The sequence below is a fragment of the Aphis gossypii genome, chromosome 3, assembly GCF_020184175.1.
Source record: "Aphis gossypii isolate Hap1 chromosome 3, ASM2018417v2, whole genome shotgun sequence".
NCBI classification, from domain to species: Eukaryota; Metazoa; Arthropoda; class Insecta; order Hemiptera; family Aphididae; genus Aphis; species Aphis gossypii.
In genome coordinates this window covers 52,509,132-52,529,858 of record NC_065532.1, presented here as the reverse complement: position 1 = coordinate 52,529,858, position 20,727 = coordinate 52,509,132, and the positions used below count along the sequence as shown (strand labels likewise).

At 24.6% G+C, this 20,727-nt stretch overlaps 1 protein-coding gene and 1 long non-coding RNA gene across 6 annotated transcripts; one reads left to right on the top strand and one right to left on the bottom strand.

The window, feature by feature from the left end:
- The first annotated feature begins 190 nt into the window (after window positions 1–190).
- LOC114119256 (zinc finger protein 658B-like) lies at window positions 191–3,238 on the top strand. Of its 3 annotated transcripts, none has more exons than XM_050204215.1 (9): window positions 191–503; window positions 565–765; window positions 1,061–1,361; window positions 1,437–1,559; window positions 1,697–1,836; window positions 1,911–2,106; window positions 2,197–2,270; window positions 2,616–2,777; window positions 2,856–3,238. In XM_050204215.1, the coding sequence occupies exons 2-9, from the start codon at window positions 598–600 to the stop codon at window positions 2,991–2,993; spliced, it is 1,302 nt and encodes a 433-aa protein (XP_050060172.1). In that variant the 5' UTR covers window positions 191–503; window positions 565–597; the 3' UTR covers window positions 2,994–3,238. The 3 variants fall into 3 exon arrangements, with proteins under 3 accessions (XP_050060172.1, XP_050060171.1, XP_050060170.1); XM_050204214.1 differs by having other exon boundaries at window positions 192–503; window positions 579–765; XM_050204213.1 differs by having other exon boundaries at window positions 192–517; window positions 579–765.
- A 3,807-nt stretch (window positions 3,239–7,045) lies between these two features.
- On the bottom strand, window positions 7,046–20,718 carry LOC114119248 (uncharacterized). Of its 3 annotated transcripts, XR_007605177.1 has the most exons (5): window positions 20,378–20,718; window positions 20,165–20,286; window positions 12,480–12,590; window positions 7,810–8,624; window positions 7,046–7,524 (listed from the first exon to the last, which is right to left on the bottom strand). It is a non-coding gene; the product is annotated as an uncharacterized LOC114119248 (long non-coding RNA). The 3 variants fall into 3 exon arrangements; XR_007605176.1 differs by lacking the exon at window positions 7,046–7,524 and having other exon boundaries at window positions 8,255–9,206; XR_003592015.2 differs by lacking the exons at window positions 7,046–7,524; window positions 12,480–12,590 and having other exon boundaries at window positions 8,255–8,624; window positions 20,378–20,715.
- Window positions 20,719–20,727: the final 9 nt, after the last annotated feature.

Sequence of the window (20,727 nt, the reverse complement as noted above, 5' to 3'; positions counted from 1 at the left end):
TTGTAGCCCGCAAGTAAACATAGAATAGTAAAATAATGTAAATACATACTAAAAAATATTTATTTTTTAATAGTACACAATAAAATATGGTATACATTATTTTTCTCTAAGTGGTAACAATGCAATGTACTATATTATCAGTTAAACGAAAATATTTTGTAATCCGCGTACCGTGATTACAGTGATAACACTATTAAATACATATTTATTTTAAAGTCAACCTCTCGGCTCTCAATATTTATAACTGTAGTTTGAAGTTAATGTGTTGTGATTCATACTTCACATTGCCAAAATATCACAATAATGTATCATTTGTGTTGTAAATCATTAAAAATTTGAAAAGCCTATAAAGATTGAACTCATCTTTATTCAAAATCTAGTGATATTTATAGAAAGTAAAAACTGTTAATTTTCCAGTGGTCTAAATTATAAACCTTTTTTACTGTCTGGTTAATTGAATCGATTATGAAGATATTGTGAAAATATTTTAAATAGTCAAAAAGGTATTAGGCATATAGTGAGTTACGAATGTAGTTGATTATTTTCTTATTTTTTCTTATTTAGAATTTGTTTTATAGAAGCACAAGAAAAGAAACAATGTCAATACGAGAAATAGAAATTTCAGATCAAATGTTTTCTTTAAGTCAATCAGACCTTTGTCGACTCTGTGGACTAAGCAACTCATCGAGATACCTGATCTATAGAAAAGTAGATGCTGCTGAATTAACTATTGCAGATTTAATTAACCGCTATTTGCCCATTCAAGTAAATATGAAATATAAATTTAATTTTATGATTAAGATTTTAGATTATTTAACAAATTAATCTTACAAAAATATAACTTTCATTAATATGATTTATAATCAATGTTTGCTTAAGTTAAATCAATAAGCTATAATATAATGTTATGTGATTATTTTGTTTAAAAATTTGATATTTTCTAGCCTTAATTCAACAAGCTTAAACAATTATTTTATAGATTACTTAATCTAAATTAAATAATAAAAAGAGTATTTGAATAATTTTTTTTTTAAATCATTCATGTATGCTTATGTTACAGGTTTCTGATGATGACGAATACCCAAGAACTATATGTTCAAACTGTAAATGTCAGTTGGATATGTTAGTAAAATTTATTGATGACTTGTTAGATGGTCAAATGTTTCTCAAAAATGTTTATAAAATGTACAAGTCTAAACAGCTTTCTTCAACAGAATATATACCTCTGGTAGATGAAAGAACCACTAATTTCAAGAATAATATAAACACTAAAAGTAATATTGTGGAATATATATGTGAGACTTGTGGTTTAACATTAGCTAACAAAAATGACTTGAAGGCTCATTTAAAAAATCATCATGGTGAATAAAAGCAAATTAAATATAAATAACATAATATTGAATATATAAAACTGACAATTATATTTCTGGTTATAGAAGAACAATCAAGACCAAGTGATACTGCAACTGTTAAAGTTGCCGAAAGATTTTCATGTGAATATTGCAATAAAACCTTTGCTCATAAAAATGGGCTTAATACTCATTTAAAAACGCATAAGGGTAAATAGTTTCATTTTTGCTGCTTAACTGTAGTTAAATTATTATCAAATCAATATAGTTGGTATTAATTTCCATTCTATAATAAAATATTAAGTTATTATTAAATGTCAGTTATTCAATTTATATTTATTATTTAGGTGATAAAAAGTATGTATGTAAAGTATGTAAAAAAAGTTATTATCAAAATGGAAATCTACAAGAACACATGCGAATACATACTGGAGAAAAACCTTTTAGTTGTGAATATTGTTCAGTATCATTTAGAACATCATCTCAGGTTTGAATATGTTTGTAAATAATCATCTATTTGTTATATTTGTTTCATTGTTTATTTTAAGATAATATTTTTAGTTGAAAACTCACATTCGATGTCACAGTGGTGCTAAACCTTACAAGTGTTCAGTTTGTGAACGATCATTCCCACATAATAATACTCTGAAAATTCATTTAAGGCGTCATTACAATGATCGACAATACAACTGTGAATATTGTCCAAAAAAATTTGTTGACCGTACAGCTCTGGTCAGGCATTCTCGTACACATACAGGTGACAATTAATTTAGACTGTTTGAAATATTTTTTATTATATTTTATTCTTACTTTACTATTAAAAAATCACTGTAATTTATTATTTTAGGCGAAAAACCATATTATTGTGATTTATGTAACAAGGATTTTGCAACAGTAACAAATTTTAATAAACATAGAAAAGTAGAGTATAATGTTTATATTTTATTAATAAGTCAAATTAAGTTTCAACATTAAAGTTAAAAAGTGATGCAATACATTTTTTTATTTTAAACAATTCTTTTGAATAATTTAAGTTAATTATACATTTTAATTTTATTAATTATCTTTTAAAAATACTCAAAATCTGCTCAAATATATTGAAAAATTTACAAACTGTTTTTGTAGTTTTATTAAAAATCTTGAACTTTAATTTGTGTGAAATTTTGTATGCAATGCATATAAATTATAAATATACAATTAAATTAAAAAACGTATATGTAAATGTATAAACTTTATAACTAATTAAATTGACATAATTTATTATAGATACACATGAAAGATAAAAATTCTGCAGTATGGGAGCTTACTACAAAATTCCAAAAAAGTAGTTCAGAAATTGATTATATAAATGCTACATTAATTAATGATAATGAGCTACAGGCATGTGATAGAACAGAAGACTTATTTTTAATTTCTAATCAAGTTAAGGTATGTTAAATTATTTATTATTACAATTTAAAATTATTTTATATTTAGAATAAGCTATTAATATAAATTATGTTTTAGGATTTGAACACTGATATTCCGTCCAATAGTGTTAATAATTTGGATGACTTACTAAACGTCAACACTTCCTTCACATCTTTAAATTCTATTAGCTTCAATGAATCTATGTTAGAGTTAGCTGAAAACATTGTACCATAAAGCTTATTATATTGATATATTTCATATTTATATGAGCTAAATTAACAATATTCTATATTATGATTTTGAACAAATGTCACTGATTTTCAACATTACCATCAGTGCCATTCATAAGACTGATGACTACAGATTATATCCAGTTAATAATGCACATTGAAATGTAATATGGTGAAAAACTATATTCAATGTTAAGATAGTATTGTATTATTATTATAATTTATTTATTACACTATGATTCCAAACAATCATGTTTTATTTTTTTTTTTAATTAACTATAATTGATCAATGTATCTACTCCATGCACGAGAACTACAAAAATTTTTAAGTGTATATTTGTGCACAATATGTTTCTATTAACTATTATAGTATTATCTTATTTTTAATTTGAATCTGATACTATAATATAATTGTTTTAACTTAAAATCAAATATATTTTCTATTTTGCTTCAGCAATTTGTATTGAAATCATACTGTGTTCAAGTTCTTACAATTTACCTAATTTATATAATAAAATTAATGAATTACTCCCCCCCCCCCTAAAAAAATGTATATTATAATTATTATTAAATAATGCTACGTGCAATGTTTGAAAGAATCTTTTTGTCAAAAATAAATATTCAACCAAAAAGATAATAATTATATGACTAATACATTAATTACTTTTCAAACTAAAATATTATTTTTTTAAAAACGAAACAATGAAATATAAAATAACTACTAGTTGATAAATTAGTGAAAAACTAATTTTGATCTATACACTAATTATAATTTATTATGTTGCAATCTAAGATAATTTAATTAACATATTATACTGTAAATTATAATCAATTGATTTTTTCTCTTTCTCAAATATTTTGACATTGATGTTGATATTCTTATCTTATATGCAAATCAATAAAATATTTAAAAATTATAATCTATTTAAAAACAACAAATTTAAAAAGAAAATGTATTTAGAGTTATTAATTAATACTTAGAAATAACAAAAAACCATGAATTATCATATAAAAGAAAACAACACAATGCTTTTAAAATTGAATCAAATAGTATAAAATTCTGGAGGCTAAAGTTCAACGTTAAAAAACACATACATGATAGATATTACACACATTCTAAAGAATCCTTGTAAACATAATAATATTATAAAAACAAAATATGTGAGTAATATTATGCACGTAACAAGTAATTACAACTTATAAACAACAAATATTTATCAACCCTGTTTGAATCATAAAACAACAGACACAAAGTAACTATAATAATTATATTGGAATTATAAAAAATGGCAAAATCTTTACAGGATTAAGGTACATTCTTACAATATTTTGACGTGGCGAATGCGAAAATAATACTTAATTCTGTATAGAATATATCGCAGATTCAAACTAAAATCCACTTAAAATATGTACGAACCAGTACGATAATCATAAGTATTGTTTTGATATGGATTATTGGCTTAATGAATAATTTGCCTATACAATGTTCCTTAAAATCGAACCGCGTAAAAACAATGTATAAACATCAACTGTTAAAATAAATATCAATATTTGTAAGTACTCAAGTAATTAACTTATAATTTTTTTCATAGACAACTTAAATGTTTTAAGAGTATACATATATATATGTTATACATATATATTATGTATGTATACAATATATTTTTATACGCAAAGAAATATTATTTATATATATATTTATATTATATTATTTTGGAATAAAAATGCTGCAACTAAATATAAATTTGGGGACTACGAAATTTGTATTTCTTTATTATCCAGATTAAAATACTTTTATTGTATATATATATAATATATATATATATACATATAAGCATATAACATAATATTTAGTTGTATATCATAATATATTAATATTCAAATATATACGTCCGATCGTATAGATACCATCATATTTTTAATATTTGTTTCATTGAATTTAGACAATGGTTACCTAGTGGGATACAAATCCAATAATTTCCAGCATAAATGTTGAAATATTGATGTTAAAAAAATATGTAGTAGCATTATAAGTACTTAAATAACCGAAACAATTTAAGAGTTGTAAAGTGAATAATTGTAATAATGTAATCATAATCATTTTTTTATTTTATTTTAAAAATTAAAATGTACCTACTTATTTGCAAGTGTTTTATACAAATTTTGAGAATTTATGGGGGGAGAATAGAACACTATATTTCTAAAATAAAATTAAATGTAATTTATCTATCCTTATTAGTTATTAGGTACTATAAGAAAAAAAAAATTGAATTCGGCGGGTACGTATTTCGAGTTACAAAACAATATAGTTCCTAGATAATTATATCCAGTATTCAAATATACTAAATATTAACTAATTTCTTTACAAACGAGGCGTTCAAACATAAATTATTATTACTCCTTTTTTTAGCACCTTAATGTAAATAATGGCATTTGAAATAATTTAAATACCTGGTACATTATGGTAATATATTAATAAAATGAATAATAAAACAATTAAATGATGGTACCGTTGGTACCATGACATCATGGATATTAGGTATATAATATTACTACACCATTATTATAGATAGGTAGGTACGCATTAATTATATTGAGAGAGGTGTTTCCATAGGCATAATACCGTTACGAAAAAATAATAATTGATGACAATATGCAAATATATACTAATGAGACAACCCACTAAAAATATTTAACATTGTACGTAATAACTATATAACTAAATAGTATATATGTTATGCATTCGTACACGCGTATTAATTGAAAAATAATGTAAATTTTATTCATAATTTTTTTCTTGTCATAAAAACTTTTCAGAGCGAATATTTTTTTTTTTATTATTTGAAGACCAACAATGCAATTTCCCTTTTGGTATCACATATAACATTTAAAACATAAATTACGCTCTTTAACATAGTATACCTGTATAGTCACCATGTCAGGCCCGCGATAAAAGCTATACAATAGCTTAATAACTGATTATCACCTTCATGGTTCTTCAACTTCATAGAAAATTCGGAAAACGCGCGATATATCCTATCTAATACGAATAATTGACCTTGATTAAAAATAACAATAAAACTCATAGGTACAAAATCGTTAAAAGGTCAAATTATTTATTTATTTTATAACATTACATTATCAATAATAGTTATGATGGTACACAATAATAAATTGTATAGTTATCAATGTTATCATCGTATGTAATTAATTTTTTAAGATTTTTTTTCGATATAAAACTTTAATCAAATAGGTATCCATTTAATTGGCCATAACACAGTTTGGTTGTTTTGTATGTATACAATATATGTATAGGTATAGGTATTGTATTACATTTTAAATTAAATGAAATACCTATTTACGCTTCTGTATTAGAGTGATTAAAAATATGTACTATTTCATCAAGGTTAAAAAAGTATTTATAATCGATATTAATACTTAAGTAATCAAATAATATATATATATGGGGCAATTTATCAAAATCAATTATAATTACGTTAATCGTCGTATATGTCATATTGTGTAAATTAAATAGACCAATACATTTCAAGTTAAAAGGGTGATAAATAAATTGTATTTAACTTAATGAATGTGAGTAATGGCATAAATAGGATATTAATTTAAGGGAGAGGTTAAATTTAGTGAATAAAAATGTGGTAAGAGTACAGGAACAATTTTTTCCCTTTAAATTTTTGTATAAGTATATTAATATTATACACATATTTGTGTATTAATTGTATACCAGCATATTATGTAATAGACAATAGTATAATGCTATGAATAGTACTTACTTTAGTTACTAATTTATTTTTATATAACTCCAATTATTAATTAGTCTAATCCTCTAATAATCTAATTACATTCTACTGTGTGCCTTTTTGAAAAAAAAAATTAATTATATTATAAATACATAGATACACGTACACAAGATAACTTTTACCCAAATCATTTATTATTTAAAAAAATATTGACATTATCAAAAAAAACTATAGTTTTTATTATTATTAATTTGAATTGTAATGTATCTAATACATTTTTTATTTCAGATTACGCGAAGCTGAGTATTACCACGTATAAAAATCGAAGTTTGAACTAGTAGGTAGTTGCAACTATTATAGGTATTTTAAGTTTAGATGAGCGGAGAAGTAATAAACATCTTACGGGGTTATGTAATGATTCAATTTTAACTAACGAATAACGATACTTGCTATTATATTTTTTTTACAAGCAAAACTAAGTAAAATAGTAAATACTTACAGATGATTGATGCTCAGATCCAAGGATTTTGAATATTTCGTCATCAATAATTTTCGTAAAACCATTATAACCTCCTTTTCTTAGATTCGAAGAGACCATTAAATTACTGGAGCTCATAATATTCATTTCATAATAACATTGTCTTTATTACATAATAATTACTCTTTATTAATCATTAACGATTGCAATGTATATTTCGATCTTAGATAGTTAAATGTGATTACCGAGACTTGCGGGTTCTTCAACCATACAATAAAAGACAAAGTACGCGGTTGCAGCTAAAATTAGAAATTCAAAATAAAATAATTATAAGCTAAAAAAACAGTAAATTAATGAAAAAAAAAATAGGATATATAATTATCTACCTAATGATTACAAATCGTTATTATATAAATTACGTAATTTACATTCAAATTTTATATCTATGTTAAACAAAGTGATAACTATGTAGCTGAAAAACACCTAAATCCAGTGGCACCGATCTTGTTACTATATTATATTTTATACTTTATAGTTTATACTTATTATTGTTAAATATTTTATTGACTATTTTTTTCACTCACCAATTAAATACAACTTTTTGGAAATTTACATCTATTGGTATTCCCGAGTTCGTCTTCACTGCATATAATTAGTAATACTTATTACCTACTTATCGAGGCATTACTATGATAAAATTATTATCGATGATAACTTGTCGTTCTATATAATTCATTACTCGTACTGTAAACAGTTTGTCAAAAGTCTCTTGTTAATCACATCAATTTTCGTATATTTTATGAACAAATTATGAAAAATGTTCTAAAAATTAAGAAAATGCACTTAAAGTTAATTTTGTCAAAAAATATAAGAAAATGCAAAAAAAATAATTTTAAAATAATCAGTACTACCCAAAACACATTTTATACATAAGAACCAACGTTTCGAAACACCAAAAAAAAGATGCCTTTACATAAAAATGCCAGTTTTAGTAATAACAGATAATAAAACTAAGATAAATCATAAATGTATGATTGATTGTCTTTATTTAATTAAATTTTCAATAGACAACGCCAAAACACAATTTCTTATTACAATACAGTCAGATACTATTCATTACGATGATTTAAAATATGGTTAAAATTTAGATTTTCTTGGCAATAGTTAGTAGTTACTCTCAAATAAAATAGGCTCTTCAGTTTTCATCATATATTATCTCTTTCATTACATTCATTTCGATGTTCCATTTTTTCTTTACATAATAACTGATAAATATCAGTTTTGTGTTCGCAGTTTTTACCACAAAATATGCTGCTAACGAGCCCCTTCAATGCGAATTATCTGCAATATTGCAATATAGAACCGTCTTTCTCTTCTTCGTAACATAACACATATTATCCTGTAAAGTATCCATCAATTTTGATTATTAATATTTCAAAACTATGTTTATACATAAATGGTATTATTATTCGTAGTGCAACAGTGTAACCATTGGGGTACCAGACACCAACTCATATTATACTTTCAATAAATAAAAATGAATCCATACTGATACTGTATTCGTACGATTTGGCCATTCGGGCCACGGGAGTTCAACTATATCTACTAGTTACTACAAAATACAAATTATGCAGTTACTCGTAAGAAGAGATCAAATAAATTAATTTTTGAGATTACCAGTTCAATTGGTTGGTGCTATCTATAGAAATAATATTTCATGAACTCGTGAATTAATAGTAACTATATAGGTTCATACTCACGTAAAGTGTGCGCACGTTATTAAGACTACGTTATTAAGTACCGTCTGATATAGTGTTGCGCATCTGTACAATTAGTATGAACTATGATTGATATATAGAATTTGGAAAGCGATACTTGTGGATTATGGCCTTTCATAAATTTCCTAGAGCCACGACACTCTCCTGGCCGTCAAACGTCCGTTGTAAAACGGCACTGGCTTCTCATGAATGTAATGTAAACACTATACATGTATAGATAAATCATTAGGTATTATATTTTATTGCGGAATGCGTGCGTCCTAAATACATCTAACTGCCCCCGGGCTTGCTATATTTTTCTACTAGATTAAATTTTCGACATACTGTACAAGCGATCACCGATTTCGTAATATTACTCGTAATGATAGATTAACGTTGAATTCCGTATAGCACGAAGCTAGAATAGGTTACGATACCTATGCCATTATACATAGGTGCCTATACCAATATATGAAAAAAGTGAAATGATATTTGTGAGTTGTGACCCGAATTGGTTGATGAGTATAAATTGTATGTATTTTACGCAATTGAATGGCAGAGATGAAAAAAATAATAAAATATTTTTATTATTATTTTATTTTACATTCGTCGAATCGATTTTCACATTAGTTATTTCCTCTAGAAATTGGGCTGTTGTTTTATGAGGAACGAATAAGTGCAAGTATCTTCTATACTATATATTATTTAGGGAAACCCGAAAAGGTTGAAATCTAATGAGATCAATGATAAACCAATAATATAGTGTCCTTATTTTATGTACATACCGTAACAACGTTTTTATAAAATACAATAACTGAATAACACTAATAACTAATAATTATTATTGATAACATTTATCGTACGTGAGACGAAAAATATTGTGAATTGAAAGTATATTTTTGTGCCTCCTTAAATAAATATCTAAAACCATTTATTTACATAAAAAGAATATCATTTTATAGGTACCTTATCATTGAATTTTAATTTATTGTTACTTAATTTATAATTACCTACGAGACAGTTATTGTAAATACATATTAATACAATAAAATGTTATCAAATTGTAATTTTTTGATGAAGTATTCTAGAGCATCGAGTCTTTAAAATTTATTTAGCTTAGGTGATTCATGTTAAAAACTGACAAGAAAATAAAATTAACATTATTATACTTTCGACAGTTAAGCATAGTTTTTTTAGGAGTGGCAAGTATAACCCCTCAATACTTGTTATTGACATATATGGTATGGTATTTTGTACGGATTTTTTAAATAATTTTAAACTGTTTTTAAATAGATAACAATTTTAAATACATTGTGGTAATTAAGAGTACAATTAATGTAAACAATTTTACTAACTAGGTACCTGTTTTATGAATAATAACAAAATGTAAATAGCTATTTTAATATTTACATTATGTTATGTTAGATATTATACATTTATACAGTATTATAATATTGTTATTTTAAATACCGAACAGAATGATGAATATATTGATTTTACATGTTTTTTTATAGACATTTTAAATTCAAATTTGGATGAATAAACTTATTTAAATAATGAATTACGATGTTAACTATTATTTTATTTTAATTTAAAAACATTGTTTGTAGTAACTTAAAACTTTTACATATTAAATTATATTAGGAATTTTACCATACACAATGATGTTTTGATTTATTTTAAGATATTATCTATTTTTATTTTATCTATATTTGTGAGTTAATTTTTACTGTTTTACAGTATTTACAAAAATGTGTAGCTATACCAATTACATTATGAGTTATATAAATTAACATGGTGTAAATATATACAATACTAAAAGTTAAATATGTGGCTAATAGTCTAATAGCTTGGTATATCAAAAATAATATCACAAAATATATTTAGTAATATAAGCCTCCATCCTGAATCATTTTCGTAGATAATGATATAATATTATCAAATTCAAATTTAATACACCTATATAAGTGATCCACTCTACACATAATGTATGTACTGCAAAAGTGCAGAGTACTCGACTATCTTCTTAATATGTTTTATTTTTAGTTTTTACTAATGAGATTTGAACATAAATATTATCATATCTCAACTTTTAGATTAATACGTATAACATTGTATCTGACAAAATAAGACGTATTGGTAGTAAAGCTCACGTTATTCAATTTTTAAACTACACTGTAGTATAAAGTTTAGAATATTATGTTTAGTTATGGTTTAATTACTAGTTGAGAGGGTAATAGTGAAAGAAAAGTTTATACACCAAGAGTGGAAAAAACTATCTTTAATTGGTTTCTATGATGGTGGAGAGAAGAAAAATTAAGGAGCAAATTTTGGAAGTCATAGAATGCCCCACTACAGTTTTTGTATAATGGACAATATATAATATGTTGTTATTAACGCTGAATTTGAATAAGTGGTAGTAGGTTGTGACCAGTACGTAATTTGGTGTATTTCGTTATAACGGCGTGACTTATCTCGAGAGATTGGAGCCATGGTCTAATAGAGATGTTTATTATCCAAAAACGTAGGACCCTAGTAGGTTATTCCATTCCAGCTTCCACAGCTTCTGTATAAATTATACGAAAGAGGGGGACTAAATCAGTATTAGGACACTCATTGAGGACCTGAGTGAGACTTATTGGAGGTAAAGTCCGCCAAAGAGTCAGCGTACTTTTTACCGTTAATACCTGTATGCAAAGCCGTAGCCAGGGGGGAGTTAGGGTTCACCCCCCCTCCCGAATTTTTTTTTGAAATAAGACTGAATAGTTAGAATTTCATATGTTATTACATAATATAACATATTTATACATTAACCCCCCCCCCCCCCCAAAAAAAAATATTTTTCTGGCTACGGCCTTGCCTATATGTCCAGGAGCCCTATAGAAAGACTACTTATGTTTGTTGTTAATAATGTGAGTGCGTGTTTTTAAAACATTTTTATGTGAAATTATTTTGTATAGCTTCTCTGTTTATTAATTGGTCAAATTTACTGGTCAATTATAATAGTATAGGTGTTTTATATCATAACTTGATACATTTATTTTTTTTTAGTAGAAAACATTATACATGATTCATAACGTACAAAGTTATAATTTATAAACGACGTATGTATACCTACCTACCTATTATTATAATATAATATTATGTAAATAAAAACACACATATTTTTCAGGAACCTAATAATACCTATGCGAGAAAAGAGTGAGAGACTGAACTTTGAGCATTGATTAAACTTATTCATTACTCATTGGAATATTTATATAAATAACCGAGTAACGACTGAGTACACAATATTATGTAGAAAACCGTCGACTTTAAACATTACAATGATCATTATTCATTACATTAATATGCACCCACTATTGTATAAAAAAATTAAAACCAATTTTATTTATAAAAATTGTAAACCTTATGATACTAGGTAATTATAATCTATTACTATATTATATCACAATAATAGTACAAGTAAGATAATGATCTTACCAAATATTACTTACATATATTATAACACAACTATTGCATAGGCATTGACGTTTATTATGGTTGTTACGGTGTGTGCTCTGTTAATTTTCTGTGGAGAACTTGACGTGTTGTCATTTTAACATCACCTAGCCATAATATATTACATTAAACATAACAAAATAACCGCAGAGAAGTAACAGTAGGTAACGAATTTTTCTTTGTAAGGCTGACTATAATATTATTATGATTTTTACTAAGTATATAATACTATTTAAACTGTGACAAAGAGGCAATGGTTTTTATTACAGAACTCATTGGTATTATAATTAATTAATAATGACCATTTGAAAATTTACTAAATCAACAACATTATGAATTTAATATTACATAACTCATAATTATTTTTTTGTTTATAATTGGTAAACATTACCGGTAAAGTTATGTAGCCACAAAAAATATAAATTTGTAAACTGTTAAGTGTTAATCGAGTATTTGAGTAACAATTTATAAACAAAAATTGGGAATTATTAGGAACATAAACGTGGAAAATATTTCTTAAAGATTTTAAATATTTGTTTAAAGTTTTGATAATATTATAACTTTAATAAACTCACTAAAAACCATAATAATGATCATTGATCATCGTATAGTAATAGACACAACCATTTCAAAGAGGTAATATGTTTTAACTTATAGAATTATAAGTACAAAATCACAATACATGATTTATCCGTAATAGAGTAATCATTTATTAATGACCATTAATTATATTCTTATAAATACAATTACCTATATAATTATAAATATTTATGAACCAATATTCTACTATTAAGAAATTAAAATAATTTTAATTATTATTATTTTATATTATAAGTTGGTTCTATCGTTCCATAGAAATGTTGCTTTGATATGTAATTATAGCTAACAGACACAAGGACTTTTATCAGTTGAATGGTTGTTGACAACAATTGCCATAATCGAATAGACATAAATTTAACGGTTTTCAATTTACATATAATAGAATTTCAATATAAATTATTCAGAATCTCTAAAATTATATAAAATATATTATAACATTTGGTTGATTTTGTAGTCAACATTATTTCAAAAAAAGTCGATACCCACAATTCACAGGTATCCAAAAAGTATGATTTTTTTTATTTGTGATTAATTGGTCATTGATCTTAAATCACAAAATAAAATTTTATTGTATAAATGATAAACGAAATGATAAGTGAATAATTTCCCTAAAAGCTTCCTTTTGCTTGCAAATAAAACTCAACAAATTTAGCATTAAATTTTACTATTAAGTTTTAAGAAATGTGGAACATAAATTTTATATTTATACAGAAAATAAACACTTAACCCCGGCTATAAAAATATGTTGAAAATTACGTCCCATTTTTAATTTTTTGTTTAAATCGCAGGCCATGTATATTGTATACAATGTACATATGCTAATTTTGGCCTAAATTTTTTCTATTTATACGTAAATTACGTTTAAAGATATATTTTTATTATATATATGTAGAGAAATCTACCTATTATATTCATTGTTTCGTTACTGTTAAAGTATTTTATAACAAACAATTTTTATTTTTATTTCTTTAAAAATCCATGTTGTCAAATATATCATGTAATTCCAAAAAAAGTTACTGGTAATTTTGGTAGGATATAGAAGATCGAGTATTATGCACATTTTTCATAATTAATTTTATGAAGTTAAAGTTTTAATAATAGCCAATAGGTATCATTAGTTAACTGAATACTGCATATTGTGAGTTATAAATGCTAGTTATAAATTATAATGGTGAATGGTAAACATAATATTATTATCTATTACTTGATAGATTATTACTTATCTTTAAATTGTTTTGCCGACTGGAAATAAATAGAATATATTATAGAGGTGCAATTTATGAACATTTCAAAAATACCAGGGCTGCAATTTACGTAATATATTATGACAGTAATCTTTTTCGTAAACATAATTTACCGACTCCGGAATAAACTATATAGACCTATAATATGGCTGTACATGAATATTTAAATTTAGTGTATTGCAGTCAATACAGTTCTAGTAATCATTAATTAGAATAATAATACGAGTACCTCTACCTATACTAGTAGATATTGCAAATTAAGACATTCGTGTCACAGGTGTCTTATACAAAGTTACAAACATTTTAAGTATAGGTTTAAGACGTTTATGTAGCAAACGGTGTTATCAATAATAACTACTATTTTTATTTTATTTTAAATTTCAGTTAAGAATAACATTTTTTTTAGTCATTGACTAATAATTTGGCATGCTGTAAAAATCATTTATTAAAACTCGTCTCCAGATTAAATGTAGCAAGTGTAAAGTATTAAATTGGATATGGGGCGGGGGTCACTGAATAATAATTGATGATATAACTATTAAAATAGTACATTTAATTTAAACACCAAACAGTTTTAATTTTTAAGCACAACTATTAAACCAATAAAAATAAATAATACGATATATGTTTATTATCAAACCATTCAACTTATAATACATATAAATGTAATTGTGTATAGTAATTCTACTATATACGTCATATAGTATATACGTATTATAAATTAATAAAGAATGTATTCACCGTCCATGTTTTAATTAATTCGTGATAAATTATAAATAATAATAATAATATGATAAAATGTTCGATAAAAATATGCATTAGTTTGGATTTAAAGTAATGCTTCTTTAAAATATATTTATTGACCTATCGCCCAATTTACATTCTATATGAGTTCAAGTAAATTTATTAGTAGGTACCTATATTATAGTGTAGGTCGTAGGTACCATAGTATTAATACTTTTATAGTTATTTATTAATTCATTTAAAACAGCAAATATTTCTTTGTTAATATAAGTTTTATTATTTTATTATTGAGTATAAAATATAAATACTATTATTTATAATCAATGCTTTTAATTTGTTCATAAACTTAATACCTACCAATTATGTAAAAAATACATTTAATATTGTATTTAAATACAAATACCAATGCTATAATATAATATACATATTATATAAAAACATTTAATATCAAATATAAATACTTGGTATGTACGACCATATACCATTCAAATACTTTTTTAGTTAAACATACCTAATTGTACACGTAGAACGTAGGTAAACAAATTAATAATTTAATAATTAGAAATTACTTATTAGATACCTATTTTAAATTATAATGTCACATAACTACGTAAGTATCATTAAAACTTTGTACTACCTAATCACTTTTATACTGAAAAATAAAAACATATTTTATTTTAATTTTTTAATAATTATGTTAATGTTAATTAAACTTATAAACGGTGTTACATATGATATATAAAATGTATAAATATTTGATAATTTGATGAATAATTATTTTGAATTTGAAAATGATTTAATTATAAAAAAGAAATACCTATGTCTAATACAGTATAAAAATATTTTCCAAATAACATTATCATTATAAATAATTGTATTTATTCTAAGATGTCGTAATATAGATTATAGGTATTAGACAGGTACATCACGATATAATATTATATGTACCTATATCTATGATGTACGCCAGTCAGCGAAATTAAAATAAATTGGCGGCGAAATGAAACGACGTCGAAATGGAATGATCAATACGATCCTATTAGCCTGACCTTGTGAGTTGTGATTCGAAAAATTCCAAACCAAAGAAAATCTAACTAAAATTCCACCAATAAAATTCTTTGAAAATTATATATTTCAATTCAAATTTCTATAGAAGTATAATTTCATAGAATATGTATGTATTTTTTGCTTATGCACGTGCCAAAAAAAGTGAAATAACTTTTTTTAGTTTACACTTGAAAAGTATAGACCATAACGTTTACTCAGACGTTTGCTAGATATATCTATTGACAGGATCGTCGGGATCTCTTAATTGGAAAAGAGGCCTTTGGGTCCGCAGTATAGGGGTCCAGCTATTTTAAAAGTTTATCTAATTATAAATTAAATTTGAATTTATGATACGATTTTTTTTGTTAATTTATAAATATACTTTATAGAATTTTAACGTGAGATCAATAATGAGATATTACTACAAAAAAAAAAAAATAGAATTTCTTTAAATAATTAAAATTCAATCTTACATCAGATTTAACAAATAACCTGCAAAATTTACGAAATAGCTAGTTAGCCAAAATTATTCTTAAATTACAAAAAATAAATTAAAAAATGCAAATAACATAAGATTAAAAAATGTAAAACGAATTAAAAAATAAAAACGTTTTTTTGACAATAACTCAAAAACAGAAACTCTTACGTGAATAATTTAAAAAAACGTATGAATTGAAAAAAATAAATTGTAATTTTTTAAATATTAATGAATATTTGTTTAATGCTCATTTAATATAAGTTATATTTTGTAGTATTTTATACTACGTATATGATTTTACTATTTTATTAGATTTTTTAGTTCATTGAATTACTTGTAGTATAGGTATTTGTATATATAGATTATATAATTGGTCATGAGTAAAAATAGTTTAGAGGATTAAAATTTGTTTTGAAGGCCTGCCTAGTGCCTATAATATAGAGTACAGACAATTGCTTATATTATGGCATAGTATTGTATAGTTACATCTGATATGTAATAATAAGACGGAACACAACACCTTAGTCGGAATCCAGCAAATCATTTTAGTAATCACAATAATCACTAGTATTTAAGTACTAGATAAATATAGCTATTTATGTGCTTTATGAAATTAATTTTTGTACCATGGTTATTTAAAAGCAATTCACAGAATTGCTTAAGAATTTATAGTATATTAATTTATTTCAATATAAATATAATGTAATTCATAATTGTAGTGTTCTTACTATTGTGGAAATAAACAAATTGCATATCATCATAACGATTTATTATGTATTTTGGACACTTGGAATTTTAGAAGGAGTAATAGATACATATAGATATAATATAAAATACAAGAAGGTCGTGATATAAGATATAGTTTTTTCTTCATAAGTATTCTTAACAAAATATGTGATTTTTTTTTTTAGCTCGTGTTTATATTCTATATTTTTAATGCAATTCTAAGGACGGAATTACGCGTGTAGACACTTAATAAAATAAACAATGATCTATTATTGTAGAGTACTGTACCTAACATACTATAAATCACCACTCATCATTGATCATTTATGTCAGCTTTTAACAGTTTAAACAAAATATAATATTTTAATATTCAATAAAATATTTTATTTTATATTGTGAATAATAGAACGATAACGTTAGGCAATGGACACTGGTCTATCTGGTTACACACTAGTCAGAAGAGGATAGTGATGTATTGTAATTTGTGATACCTATATTATAAATTTTTTCTCGTGGATAAAATTATTTATTAATTTTAAATCTTAATACTAAAGTATAGTATAATACGAAAATTAGATCGCATACAAATTAATAATTAAGTGAGACTGGATACAGGAGACAGTAGTTTAGAGTGTGTACCTACGCCTGTAATTGCATCTTCAGATATGTATGCGATTTAGTGATCATATACTTATCTATCGCAGATCAAAGTATAAAATAGGTATAGACTAAGTAATCTATATAAAAACACTAAAAATATTAATTATTTAGTTTTAATTTAATTTTTACTACGTTTTCAACAGTGCGAACCGTACTTTACGTATTTACGCGTTTACTTTTATTGTGTAGGTATAAATAAACAATTTTGAAATCATGTATCTATTATATGTTTTAAATACTACTGTACTTTACTACACTACCACAGTGGTTTTCAACCTGGGGATAGTAACCCCAACAGGGATTACGAATGATAGGTCTGGGGTCACCAAAAATAATATACGAAATTATTTTTCCTGCATATTATTTAAAAATAAAATAAAGTTAATTTTTTAATTTGTTCTATATCTATATACAATAATATAATATGCTATTATTAAATTGTTCGTAGGTCATAACTCGTATTGTATACACTATATACATGTATTTGAATATTTTCAATCGTAGAGTTCGTAAAACAAAAGCAATTGATATTTCAGTTTAAATTTTGGTTTTAAAAATTAGTATTAATAAATACTATAAATTAAGGTATTTGATAAAGGGTTATTAGGTAATACACACTACATATTATACCTATTGCAGTATATGGTTATTGCTATTATTGGTTGAAAGAATTATTACATTAATTTTTTTAATTTTTATATGTTTGTTTATCAAGAATCAACGCGTTCTTGTATGGTGTCTTCCCCTTTACACCTTTATACCGATTACTAACTAGTACTGTAACAGTAATATATACCTACGAGTTATATGATGCACCTTAAAGTTTTTATTTAATTATTTATAAATGAAATATTGATTATAATTATATATTGTTCCTGCTAAAAACATAGAGCCAATAGGTATAAAGGTATAGTATATCAACTATAAATGAAATAATAAATATTTTATTTTTTTATTATTCATTATTTATTATTAAATCATAAATAAGAGGAAAATTCGGAGTTTATAATTTTGTATACCTACCTATCAGTTATAGATAACCAATAACTTTTGTCATCAGTAGTTTTTATATAATATTTACCTATATTAAATTATTTGACTATTCGATTTATGAATTTGCATTATAATGGGTCAAAAATATTTATAATTTAAAATTGATTATCATTTAACCATGTCAAAACCGTGAAACATATTTTTTAATTTTAATAGTGAAATATTAATTTTTTATCATTGAAAAATCTAATAATTGAAAATAACAATTGTGATTGCCATGAAACTGTATAAATTTAATTATGTATAGGTAATATAATATTATTATAATCATAATTAACTTTAAGTTTATATATAAATATACTTTTAATTTATTCACATCATCTCTTTAGTTTTAGGTATTTATTTTCACTAATATATTACAAAACTAATCAAGAGAATTTAATATTTAAATTTTGAATCACTTTTATGCATATTTTGCACAACAGTAAATGTATATGATAAAATTTTATTAGGTACAAGAACGTCTAGTTATCAAATTGTAATAATCATCGATGATTTTTACCTACAGCTAGCAAAACATTTTGTTGATGCATGGTAGTTAAATATTATTGAAGACATAAATATTATTGATTATTGCAATATATCTAACATACACTAATAGTCTTTAAGTACCTACCTATTTATATCAAAAGAACATCAGTATTGTGATTTATGACTTTTGATGAATTTGAAATTACAATTATTTATAATATATTATTTTAAGCTATCACTTATACCCATACCTAGTTATGTTATATAATATGCATATTTTAATAATTTAGTATTCACTAAATAAAATTACTCTATTTGCCATAATGCCCTATTGGCTATTGACTTATAGCAATGATATACCTATAAAAAGGTCTCAATGAATCATAAATCATAATAATATTAGAATTGTCTGTATTCAGATTGATAAAATATTTTTAAGTATTATATGATATTGGATTCCAACGAAATAAACTCATAGATACCATGTGATTTGTGGAAAATAGGATCATTTTTTTAATTACACATTATAGTACCTATATCTTAAACCTACAGTCAATATAGTACAATACGTATGTTTATAATAGTTATATATAAGTTATGTTGTTGTTAATTGTTAATTTAGACCAATCAAAATTCGATAGAGTACATACAAACTTACAACAACATCATACGAGTGTTAAGGACTTGTGCAATATATTTTTCTATCTACGTATAGAGACAACGATCGTGAGTTCTCGCAGACAGATTGCAGACTTGGCTTGAGCAGGTGGCTAGAAAAAACTAAACAGATGCCACTACCATTACTAAATTATGTCAGAATAATAATTAAAAAAACGTTTTTACTTATTGTGATAAAGTATCAAAATATTACCTTTCTTATTATGTACATTGTGGATAATGGAGAGAGAACTGAGAAAGTAACTGTGTACGCGTTTGCGGTTAAACCACCAGATCATTAAATTCAAAATATTGCCATTGCTATTTTTACTGCAGCTACTGCTCCGCTATCCAACACCTACGATATGATGTTGCTACCGTGATTTAAACGAAATCGCTTGCACGCTGTATAGTAATAATAATATTATTACGTTATTATCAACATTATCATCGTGAACGTTTTGAGCGTTACGAAGATCAGCCTGTATGACGCACACGCTCCCGATACGGTCCCTGCGCACCCCGTTACGGAAGGGTGCGCATGCGCGCCGGCCGTAGCCCTAT